This window comes from Lissotriton vulgaris, chromosome 12 (assembly GCF_964263255.1).
Source record: "Lissotriton vulgaris chromosome 12, aLisVul1.2, whole genome shotgun sequence".
Lineage (NCBI taxonomy): Eukaryota > Metazoa > Chordata > Amphibia > Caudata > Salamandridae > Lissotriton > Lissotriton vulgaris.
The window spans coordinates 382,359,167-382,374,963 of record NC_141700.1 but is presented as its reverse complement, the minus strand read 5'-3'; the positions used below and the strand labels follow the sequence as shown (position 1 = coordinate 382,374,963).

At 44.6% G+C, this 15,797-nt stretch overlaps 1 protein-coding gene across 2 annotated transcripts in view; it reads right to left on the bottom strand.

Moving 5' to 3' along the window:
- The window catches only part of KCTD15 (potassium channel tetramerization domain containing 15), a 188,436-nt gene extending 178,579 nt beyond the window's left edge, over positions 1-9,857 (bottom strand). Inside the window, exons 1-2 of one of the 2 annotated variants that reach the window (XM_086945145.1) lie at positions 9,725-9,857; positions 8,466-8,641 (exon numbers count right to left, since the gene is read on the bottom strand). In XM_086945145.1, the coding sequence (XP_086801271.1) occupies positions 8,466-8,641; positions 9,725-9,746 (198 nt within the window). In that variant the 5' untranslated portion in view covers positions 9,747-9,857. Of the gene's footprint in view, positions 1-8,465; positions 8,995-9,724 lie in introns of those variants that run through there. The other variant, XM_086945144.1, reaches the window with a different exon arrangement.
- Between the last annotated feature and the right edge of the window lie 5,940 nt (positions 9,858-15,797).

Below are 15,797 nucleotides of genomic sequence, written 5' to 3'. Positions count from 1 at the left end.
TTCCTTTCCTTTTTAAATATTGTAGTCACCCCTGCCAGCATAATTTGGTCCTCCACACCTGCATAATTACCGGGGCACTAGCTCTACCACAGCAGCAGGGCAACTTCCAAGAAAATGTATGACACATTTTGTGTAACAGGAGAACCAAACAATAAAGCAGTTTAGTAAGAACTTAAAGATGCTAACCTGGTTTAAAAACAAAAGTACTGTGCAAAATATGTAAGAGTAAGAAAACAAGCAATCGTTCACATTTGATAGCAAAAAAAATAGTTATTGGGAAACACTGGTGGAGGAAAGGAAGAGGGTCGTCATAGAACTATTACTATTACAGAAGAGAATTTCCTCTCAAACACTAAAAGACTAAGAGTGATCTCTATAATTCCCTACCCTTGTAATAGTAGCAGATAGCTTCTGAGAAACTTAACACTTTCTGCCCCAAATCATACATGATCTTTTTCCCTGTTGCCCATCTCAAAAATCAAATCTCTATATCTTCATTCAATGTGAGCAGTATTCTCATTTGGCTGTCACTGCCTTCTCTCTTACTTGGCATGGGGCAAACTTGTCAATCTTTTCACAATGTGTGTTAGAGGCCGGAAATTGCAAGTCCATTGCCTTCCAAATGTATGTCTGCATGGGCTCCATCAGGTTGATGTGTTTGTCTGTCCCAGCTAGCCTATACATTGAATGTTAGTTGCTCTTTTAGCATTTTCTGATGATTCCAGTCTATCATTGAATCTGGTACAGGTAACAGCACAACACCGAAAGCTTGAAAAGGAGTACAAGATTTCCTGCATAGCCTCTAAGGCCTCCAGTGCACACATTTTTCGCCTAAGTGTGGCTGGATGACTCCGCTTCATTAACCATTGTAGCCATAACTCCAAATCTACCTTCAGACCTTCTCCCCCTTGAGGGATCTGAAACCTTGCCTCTTGTTGCTTTGTGAAGCACAAGCAACTCATGCCACTTGGTGTCTCTGGTGGAAGCAGGAGCACAAGACATGGGTGGACAAAATTGAGAGCCGCCAGCAACTGCAAAGATAGAGGACACCAGCTCTGGTTGTTGGACCGCTCTGGAAAAACCTCAATGCACGAGCTGATTCAAAGCCAGGTTCTCCCAAGGTCCCACTGCTTCAATCATCTTCTCTTACTCAGACAGCCTTTTTAAAACCACTGAAGCACAGTGGAGAGCTTCAAGATGAAGTGCACCGCTGTTTTGCATATTTGCAGTGCCTGCCGGGAACTTTGCCTCTGGTTGCTGCACTCCTCAATGGTATCGGCCTCACTTTGTGGAGACAGCACTGGTTCACACTTGCAAAAGATGCAACCAAATTCATAGCAACGCACTAGGGCTTTAGGCAAGGACTATGAAAGGCCACCACTACAAGAGTTGCAAGAGAAGTTTTGTCCACGGCTTGCTTGATCACACCGCTTTCTGAGACTGTTTAATAAAGATGAAGCAGCCTGCCACAATGGAGGGATAACTGAGAAGCAGCCATGTGCTGGGACTTTCTAGAATTCCAAAAGAGTATTCAAGTGTGTGGAATTTTCAGACATATGCCAGGAAGAATCCACATCATTCACCATTCTTGAAAAAAAATGTTTGACCATAACTCCACACTACATTGGTCTTCTCTGTCCTTTCCATCACTTACAGGTCAGTAAGGAATTATTCCTGAATCGGATAAATAGTATAACTTCTTATTGGGGGTGCCAAGCAAGTTCTGAAGTGACAGTGAGCCAAGCAGTGTTTTTTAAAGGGAAAGTAGCAATCGACTAAGGGGTACCTAAACAGAGCTATAAAAAGTTCCCACACATCATACTTCCACTATTGCAGGTATTGTGCATAATCAGGAGACTCTTACAGAGTTCTTTCTGAGCTAAATTCCAAGATGGCAGAGGAGAGCTCTAAGGCCAAGATGTTCTTCCCTGCCTCTTGGCAAGTTAATCTGGATATACTTTAAAGTGATTTTTAGAGCTTTTTGCTAGAGGTGGGCAAACCAACCATGGCTTGCGCCCTACTCCAGCCGAACATCTGGCTGTGGCTTGGTCACTGTTCAAGGAGGACTAGAGATCCAAAATAGAGCGGAGCTCAGCATCCAATGTACTGTTCTTCATCCTCCCTAACATAGTTTCTTTAGAAGACAAAAAACGAGTAAATGTAGAGCAGCTGAGCACAAGACGTCTACATGGTTCTTCTGTCTTGTGCGTCTGCAATGGTGTTAAGCTGTAATTCAAGCCTCTCAATGCAGACCTGTAACAGGATAACAGTCTCTGCAGGGTGTCTGTATTTACTTTGTTTTGCTAATTAATGTAAATGCTTTTGTTGAAGTGCTGACCTGATGCCACTTTACCATTTGCTAAGTTTGGGGCAGGCAGTGATGCTAACATAAAATGTGCCTTCTGCTTTCCGTTGTTCTTAGTTAGCTATGTATTTTTTTTTCAACAGGCATTTTGACATGACAGAAAGATAAGTAGCTAGCTAGCTAGATAGAACGATATTGTGTCAGGTTGAATTAATGTGTGATACTTATTGAAAATAGTGTACTAATTTAGGTCATGAAATAACTGAGCACAAAGCACTGTTCTCTGGAGGTAGGAGATATACCAGCAGTGGCTAAACTGCACACAATGTGAAACTGGGGTTCAAATCCGAGCTTCCCCACCTGACAAATTGTGTGATGCTAGTCTAATTGCTTTACTTCACTGTGCCTCATTTTGGCTAAGTTTCAAGTTTGATGTTACCTTGAGTCAGTTCAGCCAACTTAAGTGCTACAGACAAACTTACATTTAGTATGTGTTTTGGTGTTTATCAAGTTTACCAAACCTTAAATCCATGTTAATGTTGTGGCATTAGTTTTACAAAGACATTTGTCTGCATCAAAAAATATCAGATAATTATTTGGAGTGTTTTGTATAGCGCGAACAAGACCCTTGCGGGTATCAGAGAGCTTTACAAGGCAGATATAGGTGGTAGATATAGGCGTAAAATACTGCGAGTTAGATAAATACAGAAATGGTAGCTAATATAGATAAGCACATATATACATGAATATAAAAATAGTTCAGGTGAATTTGGCCAAAAGGATCGCTTTCACTTCTTTTTTGAAAAATGTCATGGAGGGGTTCAGTCTTGTGTCAGGAAGCAAGGCGTTCCAAATTCTGGGGGCCATTCCTGAGAAGGTACTGTTATATGTTTTCTTCTTGAAAATATTCAGTTCAGTATACAATCTTCATGAAAGGGGAGACTGTGGGAATAATGTGTCCTGTTCCAGATTTCCAAACTGACCTCTCAGAAGCAGAATAGAAGATCCTGTTCTAAAACCACTGATGTGCAAAGAAGGAGTGATTCATATTTTTTCAGGACTTAGTGTCAGTTTAGTCCTCTGACAGTCAAGATAGGTCTGCAAGAGAAGGAGCGACACACAGGACAGAGACATAACATGTTTACAGAGGTCATAGTCAGAGCTGGTTTGACAGCCCGTAGTGCATAGCAGGGAGCAGAGATCCAAGAGTTTTACAAACTGATTAAAAGAAACAGAACCATGCAAACTAGATGCACGTTCATGTAATATTGTTGAGGGGACTAAGCGTGGATACGCTTGGGGGAGGTCACGTTTGCTTGTGTAAGAAAAAGAACATCCATAAACAAGTGCGCATAAGTATAGAAGGAGAAGCATGACTAACCGTTGGGATAAACATGGGTAAAAATTAGGGAGATATAAGAGGGTTAAGCATTAAAATGTAAGAAGGGATAAGCATGGATCATTAGGTGGGTGTATGCTTACATATGAATGAGGGGATTATCTAGTAGGGAGATGCCCTAAAATGCAAGAGGTGTAATCATATGTATGAGGGTTAAGCACGGTGTGAATACGGTGGAAAAGCATGAATATGCAAGAGGTCGATATGGATATCTATGAGTGGGTAAGGATGTACACGGAAACGCGTACCAAATTTATGCAACATGAGTGCACACAATCCTTTGCAAGCCTTTCCCAAACCAATTTTTCAACATGGCCTAAGAAGTGGATAAAAGTTTTTCCCCGACGCACATTGGCAACGTTTTACTGTTTAGTAATGTCATGAAGTCATCTGTATAACTCTTAAAGTTTGTAAACACAACCAAAGTATCCCTTTGGATGATACCCTCTGATATTCACTGATAGACCTAAAATGTAAAGTTTCCCTCTTTTTTTTTTAACTAAAAGCACTCAAGCAGTGGGCAGCAGTGACACTAAATGTTAAACTCAACACTAAGAAATACATATATTTAAAAATAGCACTAAATGTGTTGGCAAGGATGGGACCTTTGATTGGCTTATGCAAATTTTGGGTTACGGGTTTTCAGGGCAACATGGCCATCAAGCAGTCCTACCACTACAACAGATGTCCCCTTTACAAGCAATAGGATTCTGATTGCCATAGGGTACAACAATATGTAAGTAAATCCAGTTTAACAACTTCTAGAATAGTGATTTGAGTAACATAACTTTGAGATGTGCACAAAGGTTAGGGAGCTTCGTTTCTCAGCACTGTTGTCAGAAAGGCAGAGAATCCAACGCTATGCGCATATGTCCCATGTAAAACTATAACAGACCATAACCCCATGATACTCCGTGGCAGGGGGCCCACTTAAGGCAACATCAGAAAGCGGACTCCCAAAAAATCTGAATATTTCAATTTACCAAAACTGCACATCAGCCTCCTCCACACCAGCTCGCCTGCCTTTGTCTCCCAGAGATAACTGCCTAAGTGCTTCATGCAAACACTATTTGCACATAGAACGCGAAATAATCCGAATGGCTTCCTCATTTAAACACAGAATGGTTTTGTCTCCCACGGTGCTCCCAGTTGTTCGCCTCTCTGGGGGTGATTAAAGCTGCTGCGGCTTGCGGTGCTGAATGGCTTGCCCGTGAAGTTGCCTCTCTGCTAAGCTGTTATTCTAACCATAAAAGGTAAACAGAAGGCAATTTTAAGAACTGCGTTGAGCTACAGGCCTCGAGCCACAGGCCCGAGGCAGAGGCTGCCGAAGAAAGACAGAAATGTGGCAGGGTGGTGCCTCTCTCTCTCTCTCCTTGTGCGCGCACTCCATGCACTCTGGGGTGGTAGGTTTCAGATCATTGTAAAACAAAAAACAAAAAGCTTCAAAAGTCCGGGAAGTGTTTAAAATGTTGCCTTTCGCTAGTGTGCTTCGGGGCCCTGGTAACTAATACAGTGGTTGGTGTTGGCGAGTGAGGGGGGTGGTAGCAGTAATGAAATAAAAAGAAAGTCAGGCCTGGTGGGGGTGAAAGGTTAGTGAAAAGATGACAAAAAGGCGGAAGCGAGAATGGAAAGAATGACAAAGGATTGGTGCGGGCCTAAGCCAAGAACACTACACAGGTGAAGCACAACATGTGGTTGTGTTTTGATTTCTTAAGTTTATTTACGTAAACTGCCATCATGAGTTTCATTCTAGCAGGGGTTTGGCACCAACGATTATTTTCTTCCCGTTCGGAAAAGAGGTTTTTTTCCAAACAAAAAAGTTTCTATTGCTCTACTTTTGTATGTACCCCTGAAAAAAGTACCCAAAGTTAGAGGATGGCAAATGCTGTGAGCCCCAAAATCATCCACTGGGCACAAAAGTGCGCAAAGTACATTTTAAAAGTGTTCCATTTGAGTGTGCTAGTCTGTGCTTGTGTTGTGATGTGTACAGCGGGGAGAGAAGGGGTGGATCCCGTGTCTTGTTCAGGGGTGTGTCGATTTCATTTGTTGTAAAAGAAAGGATACACCCAGCCTCATTTGACCGCATGCTAATTTGTATTGAGTAGAGAGGGAACAGCTCATCTGACAACCGCCCTCCCCCACAGACACAAACCCCGCCTCCTACACCCCTTAAACGGCCCCACTGCTACAAAAGACTGGCCAGCTGTGCTAACAATACAATGGGGTCACCGGGTCAGTTGTCCATAGGACAACACCAACAGGAAGCCATTGTATGGGCTTTTAATCAGGATGCACAGTTCTTATAGCATATGCTCTGTATCTCTTAGCAGAATTCTATAGGGCGGCCTTATAAGAAAATGTGCCTGTCACACTCCCTTCCCCACAGGAAACCTATAAAATCAAGGAGTTCATTGTAATCACTAGGAAATAAACGTACAGGATTAAGATTTCAGAAACTTGCACGACCCTTTGTGCATTTTGTTCACGGTGCTGTTTATTAGTGTGTAAAACTTTACAAATATATGGCGTCACACACTGGACTTCCCTCTGCTGTGCCCAAGCTCCAAAAACGCGACAAAACAAATAAAAATATCCTTTGCTGTTATGTCCCCGAACTGACAAGTCGTGTTTTTTAAGGGGATAATTTGCCGCCGACAGCCTGAAAATCGTGAGCTTTGTTGCATGAAATGCACTCCAGCTTCTTCCCCAGTAAATTAATTGTCTTGGGGCATTTTATAATCACGCCAGTAGCGCCACACAAAGACCGGTGACATAAACCAATAAAAACGTGAAGAAAAAACATATATCGTGATCATCACGCGATATACTTGGACACAATTTATCAGCCGGGCCAGGATTTGAACTCGTGACCTGCAGGTCACGCCGGACGTCGGCTGCAGCGCTTAACTCAATGAGCCGTGAGTGTGCCTCACTTCCGCTAATGTGAACGTCTAAAAAAGCTGCCAGGAAGTTGAAACAATGTATTTAGTTGAAGCCCAGGTGTTCCTGAACTCTTTCAACTTGGGTACTAAACATCGACTGCCACTGGGACAGAGGACCTCACAACTCCTTGCACATGAGAGCCACTGGACTATCTCGTGGGTGACGAACTTCCCACACAAAATTGGGCTTCGTGTAAGAAACTTTACAAACTCGGGCTCCTTTTCATAAAACTGTTATTTTGGGCGTTCGCCATTCCACGTGTCTTTAAAAATAAAAAAAAGGTATTCTCCGTTCAACTACCTCTTATTTTACCACTAGGACCCTCTTTAAAACAGGGGGAACGCATACCAGTGAAGGTTCTAGGTTGGTCAACCAAATAAAAAAAAAAATATATATATATATATATATATATATATCATGCAGTGCACGCCAGATCTCAACACCTGGCACCTAGGAATACAGCTCTACCGGTTTCACATGAAACACGAGATTTTGAAACAAGCCTCGAAAGAAACAGAAGAGCACTGATAAGTCAGGGCAAGCAGCAAACAAATATGCCGGTACAGGAAATAAAAAAAACGTCATTCTGGTGGACTTCCGTCGGAGTTCTAAGGTACACGTCAAACTTTTTAAGTCGCTCACACCCCTGCGCTTGGAGTTCCTGCAGCCCTCGTGCACGTCTATCTACCAAAAGACATCCCCGCTTCTAATAGTGTAACGTGGAACAAAGTGCATTTATACTACATACAACGATGCCTGGACAGCTTCAGCTTAATGAAAGATTTCAGTAAAGAAAAGCACAACATGGCGCCTCCGTAGTTAGCCTGAAACAGGAAGCCGGGAGACCAGCGCTGCACAGAATGACGAGGGGTTCTCTGGAACAAACGACGAGAGGTCCGGGGCTGCAGCCCTGGTCTGGGCTTGAGGCCACCATCCCTGAGCCCACACGGAGCACGCATGGGAGACTGCAAGCTGGAGTAGCCCCGAGTGCTTCCAGTAAACACAGTCAGACACATCTCCCCAGACTGGCGCCAGCACACATTACACACCGCCCAAACCCCCTGGCTTCTCCATTGTGCAATCTAATTTCGCCAATCGTAACAGTGGATACACAACAATACTGAACATGCACGAGAGGGTATATTTTTCTATAGCCATGCAACATTTCACAGGACTTTGAAATACAAATAGGTTCGCGAAGTAACAAAGCTAAGCAACAAAACACATCCAGCATACCAAACCGAAAATATCCCAGTAAAATATTGGCAGCTGAGGTGGCCGCTGTAGCCAATGATCTCGCTGTGACATAAGACAAAAAATGTATTGTTGGTGCCTGGGCGGGAAAAAATAAAGACGAAACACCAAAACCGAAAAAAGGGTTACAAAACATTTTTACTGAAAATGTGGGAGGGAGTGATAGAAAAAAAGAAACACACAAAGAAACATTTTTCCTGAAACATCTTTTAAATAGGAAAGGCAAAAATCAAAAGACGGGTCTTCTCCGCTCCGGAGCAGCAGGGATCGCAGACCGCTGTCCCCAGCCACAACAAACCCCTGCAGCAGGCAAGACGCAGCGCAAAGAGGACCTTTACACGAACCATCAGAACACAGTTCTGCCGAAAAAAATGCACGAAACCTGCAGTTGCGTGGATGAGAGCGGAAACAGGATTTTTTCGACAGAACCATGCTCACGGAACTAGAAAAAGAGAAAGCCCCCTGTCTCCAGAGGGAGGCGAGACGCTCACCCAGCCTCAGCCACCCCCTGCAAGAGCCAGGCGAGCAGCAGCCTGGCGCGAATGCGCAGCGTGCAAAGCTTACCTTGAACATAGAAGGAACCGCACTCTTCCTCTGGCCTCTTTTCGCTTTTTTCCCCTCCACCACCGGCACCGGCTGAAGGCAGAGAGCAGCTGTCCCGCGTCCCCTCTTCAACACAACAAAACCTCGGTTCCTTCGTCTCCGTTCTCCCCTTTTTTCCAGTGCCCTTAAAACCGAGGCTGTTGTGTGAGGAAGAAAGGGCATAAAAGAGAAAAAAATAACCCGTCTGTAAACGAGGGAAGGGAAAGAGAGCGAGACAGACAGAAAAAAAAGAGAATTCTTGCTCAAGGCTTTCCAAACGCCTCCGGGGCAAAGGATTAAGCTACAATTAGCTCAGCCCTAGCACTCGCCCTAGCGCAATTTTGAAATGAAAATGTGCTATTTTCTCCTCATACAGATGTTTGGGGAGATTTTTTTTTATATAAACTGTTTCCCCCTCCCCTGAAATAAATCTTTATAACGGGCTTTTTTTTATGTGCTTGCGGGATAACGGTTTAATATTGTAGGATTTCAGGCCACGGTGTCACCTCGCTCGGTAGACTTTACTGAAAGAGGAGGAAAAAAAGAATGGGGGCAGGAGGGGGGCGCCGATTTTAATCATTTTCATTTCGTCTGATGTAATATTTCCCCAGGCGTTTTCGACTAGGCATAAATTTTCAGTTTCTAAATAAGTAACACAGGGCACGTTTCTCGCATAGCTCCACACTCTGTTAGGCAATTAGACCAGCACTCTTAAACTTGTTGATAAAGTGGATTGAAGTTAAAAACAATGGAAGGGCGTCCAGTATTTATTATTATTTATTTTGGGGAGTGGGCATAATTTTGCCTTTAATATGTTTTTTTGTATCTCCTCCCCGGCTTTTTTTTTTTTTTTGCTAATGTCTGGCACTGCAAACGGCGTTTTTTTCTCTCTCTCCCCCTAGGGCCATCAAAACCAAATGACGTCTATCGACATGCATTTCTGCTATTGCAAAAAGCGCCCTCGACTAGCCCGCCTCTGGCTAAACGCGCCATTTCAATTATAGCAGAGGGCTTAGATGGAGATGTCTGTCGTGAAGAGTTCCCATGCAGACAGGCAGCACCCCGGGCACTCTGCGGGGTGATCCCTCCCCCTCCTCTGGCCTCTCTCGGATTTTCTTCTTTCTTTTTAATGAAAGGAAAAAACAGGAAGGCATAGCGAACAAACAAAACATTGATTTCTCGAAGAGGAAAGATTAAATCATGGCCTAAACTTTTAACAAAACGTCTGCTTTTTTTTTTACCCTGTTCGCAGAAGTGTTTCATTTCACACCACACTCATTTCGCATCCTAGCTTTGTGTGTGGGGACGTGTATCAGATGGCTTCTGTTTTGATCACAAGGGTCTGGGCGCTTTGTGCTAGGAAGACACCAGTAGCCCCAGAGAGTTGGCAGAGTTCGAAAAGAGCAAGAGTAGAGCAGACATATCATCAAACCAGGAAATGCAATTCAGGCGCCTACTATGACCGATCTTTTGGTCTCTAGCGCCTACTAGTTGGGGACGAGGAGAGGTGCAGCACAGTTATGCTTTTATATTTGTCCAAAAGGTCAGCCCTTGATCCTGTACTGGGAGCGACCCAGACACTGTTAGGGACACCCCCTCTTCTTTTACTGTGCACTCCTACTTTTCCAGCACCGCAATTGTAAGCTTTTTTTGTTACTGGCTTCAGCTATGTATGCCCTTTCAGAAACTCATGCAAATGGCACAATAAACCACATTGGTGTGAGCTTCAGAATATGTTTAAATCCAGTTTTTAAGATGGTGGGATATATACTGACACAAATTAGGCATAATGCAATGCTTTGAGGTGTTCTTTGTATTGTCTCCTTGTATGTCTTTCTGTTAGCGCCAGGAAGACTTGCAGAAGCAGTGCATGTTATGTATTAAACAACAACCACTGCTGTTGTAGTCTGGAATATAGAATAAGACATATTGTTACACCTTAAAGTCGTATCCAAAATGTCAAAATGGTATTCCATATATGGAAGTTTAAGTTTACTACTCTACGCCACATCTATATAACTTTATTATTTTTAATATATTTATATATACACACACACACACACACTCTCTCTCTCGGACCATATATGTTGATTTAGGTAAAGATAATCTCTACATACTTACTGTTGATATTTTGTCTTTGAAAATACAGCTTCGATATTAAGGTATAACGATTTTCCCTACTCAATATTCAGGACCCACACTAACAATGAGTATTAATAATTGCTACGCCCTGTCACTCACAGTAAATACAGTGTTTTGAACTTCTCAAATCAAAACTTAAACCCAACACTGTTAAGGGAATAGATATTTATTTTCCATAGCTTAGCGCTGGAAGGCACAAAAAAACAGGAAGCTCCTAAAAAGTTTCAGTTTTTTAAATGCGTGATAGGTTATCCTCTATGGCAGAAATAAACAGAAAGTTTTCCCCCCCTAGGGTGGTTTTTATTTTTTCCAGCACAAACTACAAGGGGAGAGGGAAATTTTCTCATTAAAGTAACATCCCTGCAGTTAGTTCAATTACGTGATATATGCAGAAGATGTTGTAAATTTAAAGATTTAAATAGCTTACAAAGATGCCCGAGGCCCCATCAGTTAATTTCCTTAATTTATGGATTTTTTAGCTGAGCTTTTGAAATGAAAAGTAGAATGAAAAGAACTAGGTCAGCTGAGACAATTTGCATCCAGCCCTTTACTTTATATTGTTTTTTACCATGTTCACGTGTCATGGATGTTTGGTGGGGTTGACAAGTTAATTCTTTTGACCGTGGTTACTGAATTAACTGTATGATAAAGCCACCATTCAAAATTATTAAGTTGGTCTAGAAATTTACCAATATCGGTTCAAACACAATTTCTTATCCAGGTTTAGCACCTGACTTCATGTCACAGGAACACCTTGTTTCTGGCCCGGCCTACTAGAAAAATTCAGTGGATTGTATGAGTTGTAGTTTTGTTTCATTTGAATGTAACTAACTGGGCTAACAAGCACAAAAAAATAAAAAAAATAATTGGCGAAAGGGAAAGTCAGGAGCGGAATCATTGTTTCCTGGTGTCATATAACCTTATGCTCATCTGAGCCTGGAAAAATTGTTGGCAAACACAAGGAGATTATGGATGGAGTGCTGAAACTTTTTAAACACTCACTCCCAGTCACAGATCTGGGTTGAATCCATCATCATTCTTTAGCTCACTTTGCCCCCACTGTTCAGACACAGAAATATGCAAATCCGTCTTGACCCTGTGCCTCATGGGAACAGTCCAGCCCCAACTGCCAAGTCGTGTTTTCCCTGGGCCGGAAACAAGCATCCTGGGACCGGTTTTGGGCTAACAGCCCTCATCAGCAAGGCTAGCTTGAATCCAGTGGCAAAGTGAGCAAGGGACCCACGTCTGGGCATACCCTGCCAACTTAGGGCGAACAAAGCAAACACAAGGAGATGATGGCCGGAGTGCTGAAACTTTTCAAACACTCGCCCCCAGTCACAGATCTGGATTGAATCCATCATCATTCTTCAGCTCACTTTGCCACCCCAGTTCAGACACAGCTATATGCAAATCAGTCTTGACCCTGTGCCTCATGGGAACAGTCTAGCCTGAACTGCCAAGCCATGTCTTCCCCAGTGATGCAAGAGCCGGAAAAGAAGCCCCGTCCCCAGCAGAGGAACCTTTAATGTGGGGTAAAATCTGTATCTGCACAATCAATGTATGTGGTTTGAATGACAGAGCTAAAAGAGGTAAAATGGCAATTGGTTTAAAGTCTATTAGCCAAATATAATATGCCTACAGGAGACCCATGTCCTGTGAGAGAGAAGAAAAGTACTAAAGGATTTGGTATACACATTAATAAACTGTACAATGCAAAGGGGTTACTACCAGAGTTGTTTCTGTATTGGCAAATCGAACAGTAATCAGAACTAAGGTGGATAATGTAGGGCGATTGGCTATTGCTGACATCCGCATTGGTACTGGGAGGGTTAAGTTTGTTCTCTCTATGGCCCTAATTCATTTGGACCTCGTTCTGCTTCCCATATCACTTCACATAATATTCCCGAAATATGTCGATACCTTTAGGGGAGAAAATAGTCTGTCCTCCAGAGCCTAAAATACTAGGTTTCAGGGACCCCCTGACTTCCGGTCGAATTAGCCAGGCCAGTAGCTTACCTGGCCTTCCCCCCTTTTACATGCTGCCTTTCTTGGTATGCTTGCGTATCAAAAAGTCTTAACCGTTCCCAGGTGGTATTATATATGCTCTTTACGTCTGTCAAGCGTTTCTGGGATTCAACTCCTTTCCCATCTTGCCTGTCCAGGGCCAATATTTGGGCCTCTAAAGACTTAAGTTCTTGGTTGATCTCCTTTCTAGCTCCCACTGTCTGTCCCATACATTGTCCCCTAACCACCACCTTGAAGGCATCCCACTCCACCAGAGTGGGGCCAGCCGTTCCCTGGTTCCTTTCATAATACACCAATATTGCCCCTGATAACTGTTGTCTGAAACAATGGTCTACCAGTAAATTTGGATCTAATCGCCATAGTGGTATGGGGGCCCTTTTCGGGGTTGGAACAAATCTCAGGAGGAGGGGGCTGTGGTCAGAGATGGATTGTCCCAGGTATTCTGCCTCCACCAGCACGGGTGCTAGCTGGCTCGATCGGAGAAACATATCTAGTCTGATGTTCAGGTTGTAAAGCGGAGAATAACACGATTATTCCCTCTTCAGTTTGTTTTGTAGCCTCCAAACATCCAATAGCTCCCACCCGGTGATCCAGCCCCATAGGCCCTTAGCTGTCAAGGCTGCCGCCGTGCCCCAAAAGGGGGGAGCGGGAGTAGATTTATCCATTCCCAAATCACACACACAGTTGTAGTCTCCCCCTCAAATCAGGTTACCCGAAGCCATCCCCGACATTGGTTTGGATAGTTGCATCAGAAAAGGAACTTGATCCTGGTTTGGGGCATAAATACTCTCCATTGTTACCTCTTTCCCCTTCAATCTGCCCTTTACTAGCATGTTTCTCCCATCTGGGTCGATTATCTTGCATGATAAATGGAAAGGGACGCAAGGTTTGACCCACACAAGTGTCCCCCTTGCATAAGCTGAGTACGTTGTCGCATACAGTTGACCCCGCCATCTAAGTTTAAGCTTAACAACTTCTTCCTCTGTGAGGTGGGTCTCTTGAAGTATCACTATTTGTGCGCCCCTGCGTCGTATTTAATTAAGAATGCTGTAACATTTAGTAGAGCCCATGCCTCTAATATTCCAAGTTAGCAGTTTAAACACCTCAGCTAGATATGGTTTCTGGCCATAGTCTATGTTAGCAAACCACCTATCTCCTCTCCCCCCAGGCACCAACGCCTGTTTCTTTACATGTGTGGTGGACTCCTGATATAGGACAACAAACCCAACTGTGTAACTCACCATCAGCGGACTGAAAACGGTCAGCTGTCCAAACCTGTAATTAAACATCACTCCTGTTAGAACGCTGCCTCCAGTTCCAGTGGCGGTTCACTCTGGTGGGGGTGGAAGAAGAGGGCGTTAGATCCGTCTAGTTCCACATACTGTGCAAGGGCCATTCCTCGACCACTTCTGAGGGAGATGCCATATATATATATATATTTTTTTTAAATATATCCTTTATTTGGTTCACAGGATAAAGAAAACATGAGTCGTACAATATTTCGTTATACTAAAACTTAAAAAAAATTGCATACATGGATCACGGAGCGAAACATAAGGTACACTGTTGCTTCACAATGAAATACAATAGCGGGATCATCGCTCAATCATGTATTCCTCGTTATCATGTTGTAATGGAGAGGCTAGGATAATAAAAACGGGGAGATCTGGGGTACCAAACTTGGAGGTGTATGGCGTGTGGTGTGATGGACATCTGATTACGTAGTGGGGGGGGGGGGTGGTCCGAGGGTGGTGTCGTGATCGGTTCGTTTCCGTCTCAGTAGGACAGAGAGGGCGACGCGGGGGTCAGTGGTGGGCGCGCTGCGCGAGTGGAGGGGGGGGGGCGCGGGGGTAGTGCTCGTCCCAACTATGCGACGGGAGTGCCGGCAACCTGGCCAACATCAGCAGTGCCTGGTGTTGTGCGCCTGTTTCTGTGTTCTCCGCTTGGGGAGGTATGTTATGTGGGTTCTAATGGTGTCTGGAATTCGTTGTGGAAGGAGTGTAGCATTTCGTCCCAGAGCGCCGCAATGGGGAATTTGCGCAGCCCTGCTGTCTCCTTATTGTGAAGGGATATACTTTCCGCCTTTGCCCAGTTGTCCAGTGAGGTGCGCCAGTGCTCTGCCCTGGGTGGGTCCGCGCGCTTCCAGTGTTTAGTAATTAGCCTCTTTGCTGTAATAAGGCCAAGATCCCAGAAGCGGGAGGGCACCCTGTTGTGTTTGGTTCTGTGGTAGAGGCCCAATAGGCACGCCTCCCACGTGTAAGGAATCAGCATCGCCGTGCTCCGCTCCAGTAGCGACAACACCGACTGCCAGTACGCTTGGATCCGTGGACACTGCCACAGCACGTGCAAGAGGTCCGCTCCTTCTGTATCGCATCTCGTGGACCCTGCCGTTGCGCCTGGAAAGTATAAATTGATCTTGTCTGGGGAGAGGTATGCTCTGTGTAAGATATAACACTGGATCTGTTTAAAGCGTGCGTTGCGGGGAATGTTCTTGGGGCCCGCCAATATCACCGCCCATTCCTTGTCCGTCCAGGCCTTCCCTCTGTCCACCGCCCACTTATCCCGCAGTGGTTGGAGGGTGCATTGTGTGTGGGAGAGCAGTGCTTGGGTTAGCCAATGTACCACGTGTGTGCCATTTCCCATGAGGTGCATGCACTGGATCAGTTGGTGTATGGGAGGTTCTTCAGTGATGTTTCCCCATTTCTGCGTGAGCACTCTGATTATGGAAGCGTGTTGCAGGAACTGTCCTGCTGGTAACCCCGTGTCGGCGGCAAGTGTCTCGAAGGGGAGCAGGGCGCCTTCGGCGTATTGGTCTGCCATGGTTTCTATACCCGAGCGTGTCCACTGTTCCAGAGCAGTTTCTGTAACTACGGTCGTGGCCTTGGGGGTGCCTAGGAGCGGGAGCGCCGGAGCATACGGTGTAGTGGTTCTGGTGAGCCGTAGGCATCGGGAGTAGCATTTCGCAGCCACTGCTACGTGTAGTTGGGTGTGCTTCCTAGCGCTCGTCAACTGGTGAAATAATGAGTGTATCTGTAGCGGGGATAGTGTGTCCACAGCTGTGGCCGTGTCTTCATGATTCATACCTGAGAGCCAAGCCACTACCCATTGCAGTTGCGCCGCTAAGTAATAGAGTTCCAGGTTTGGTAC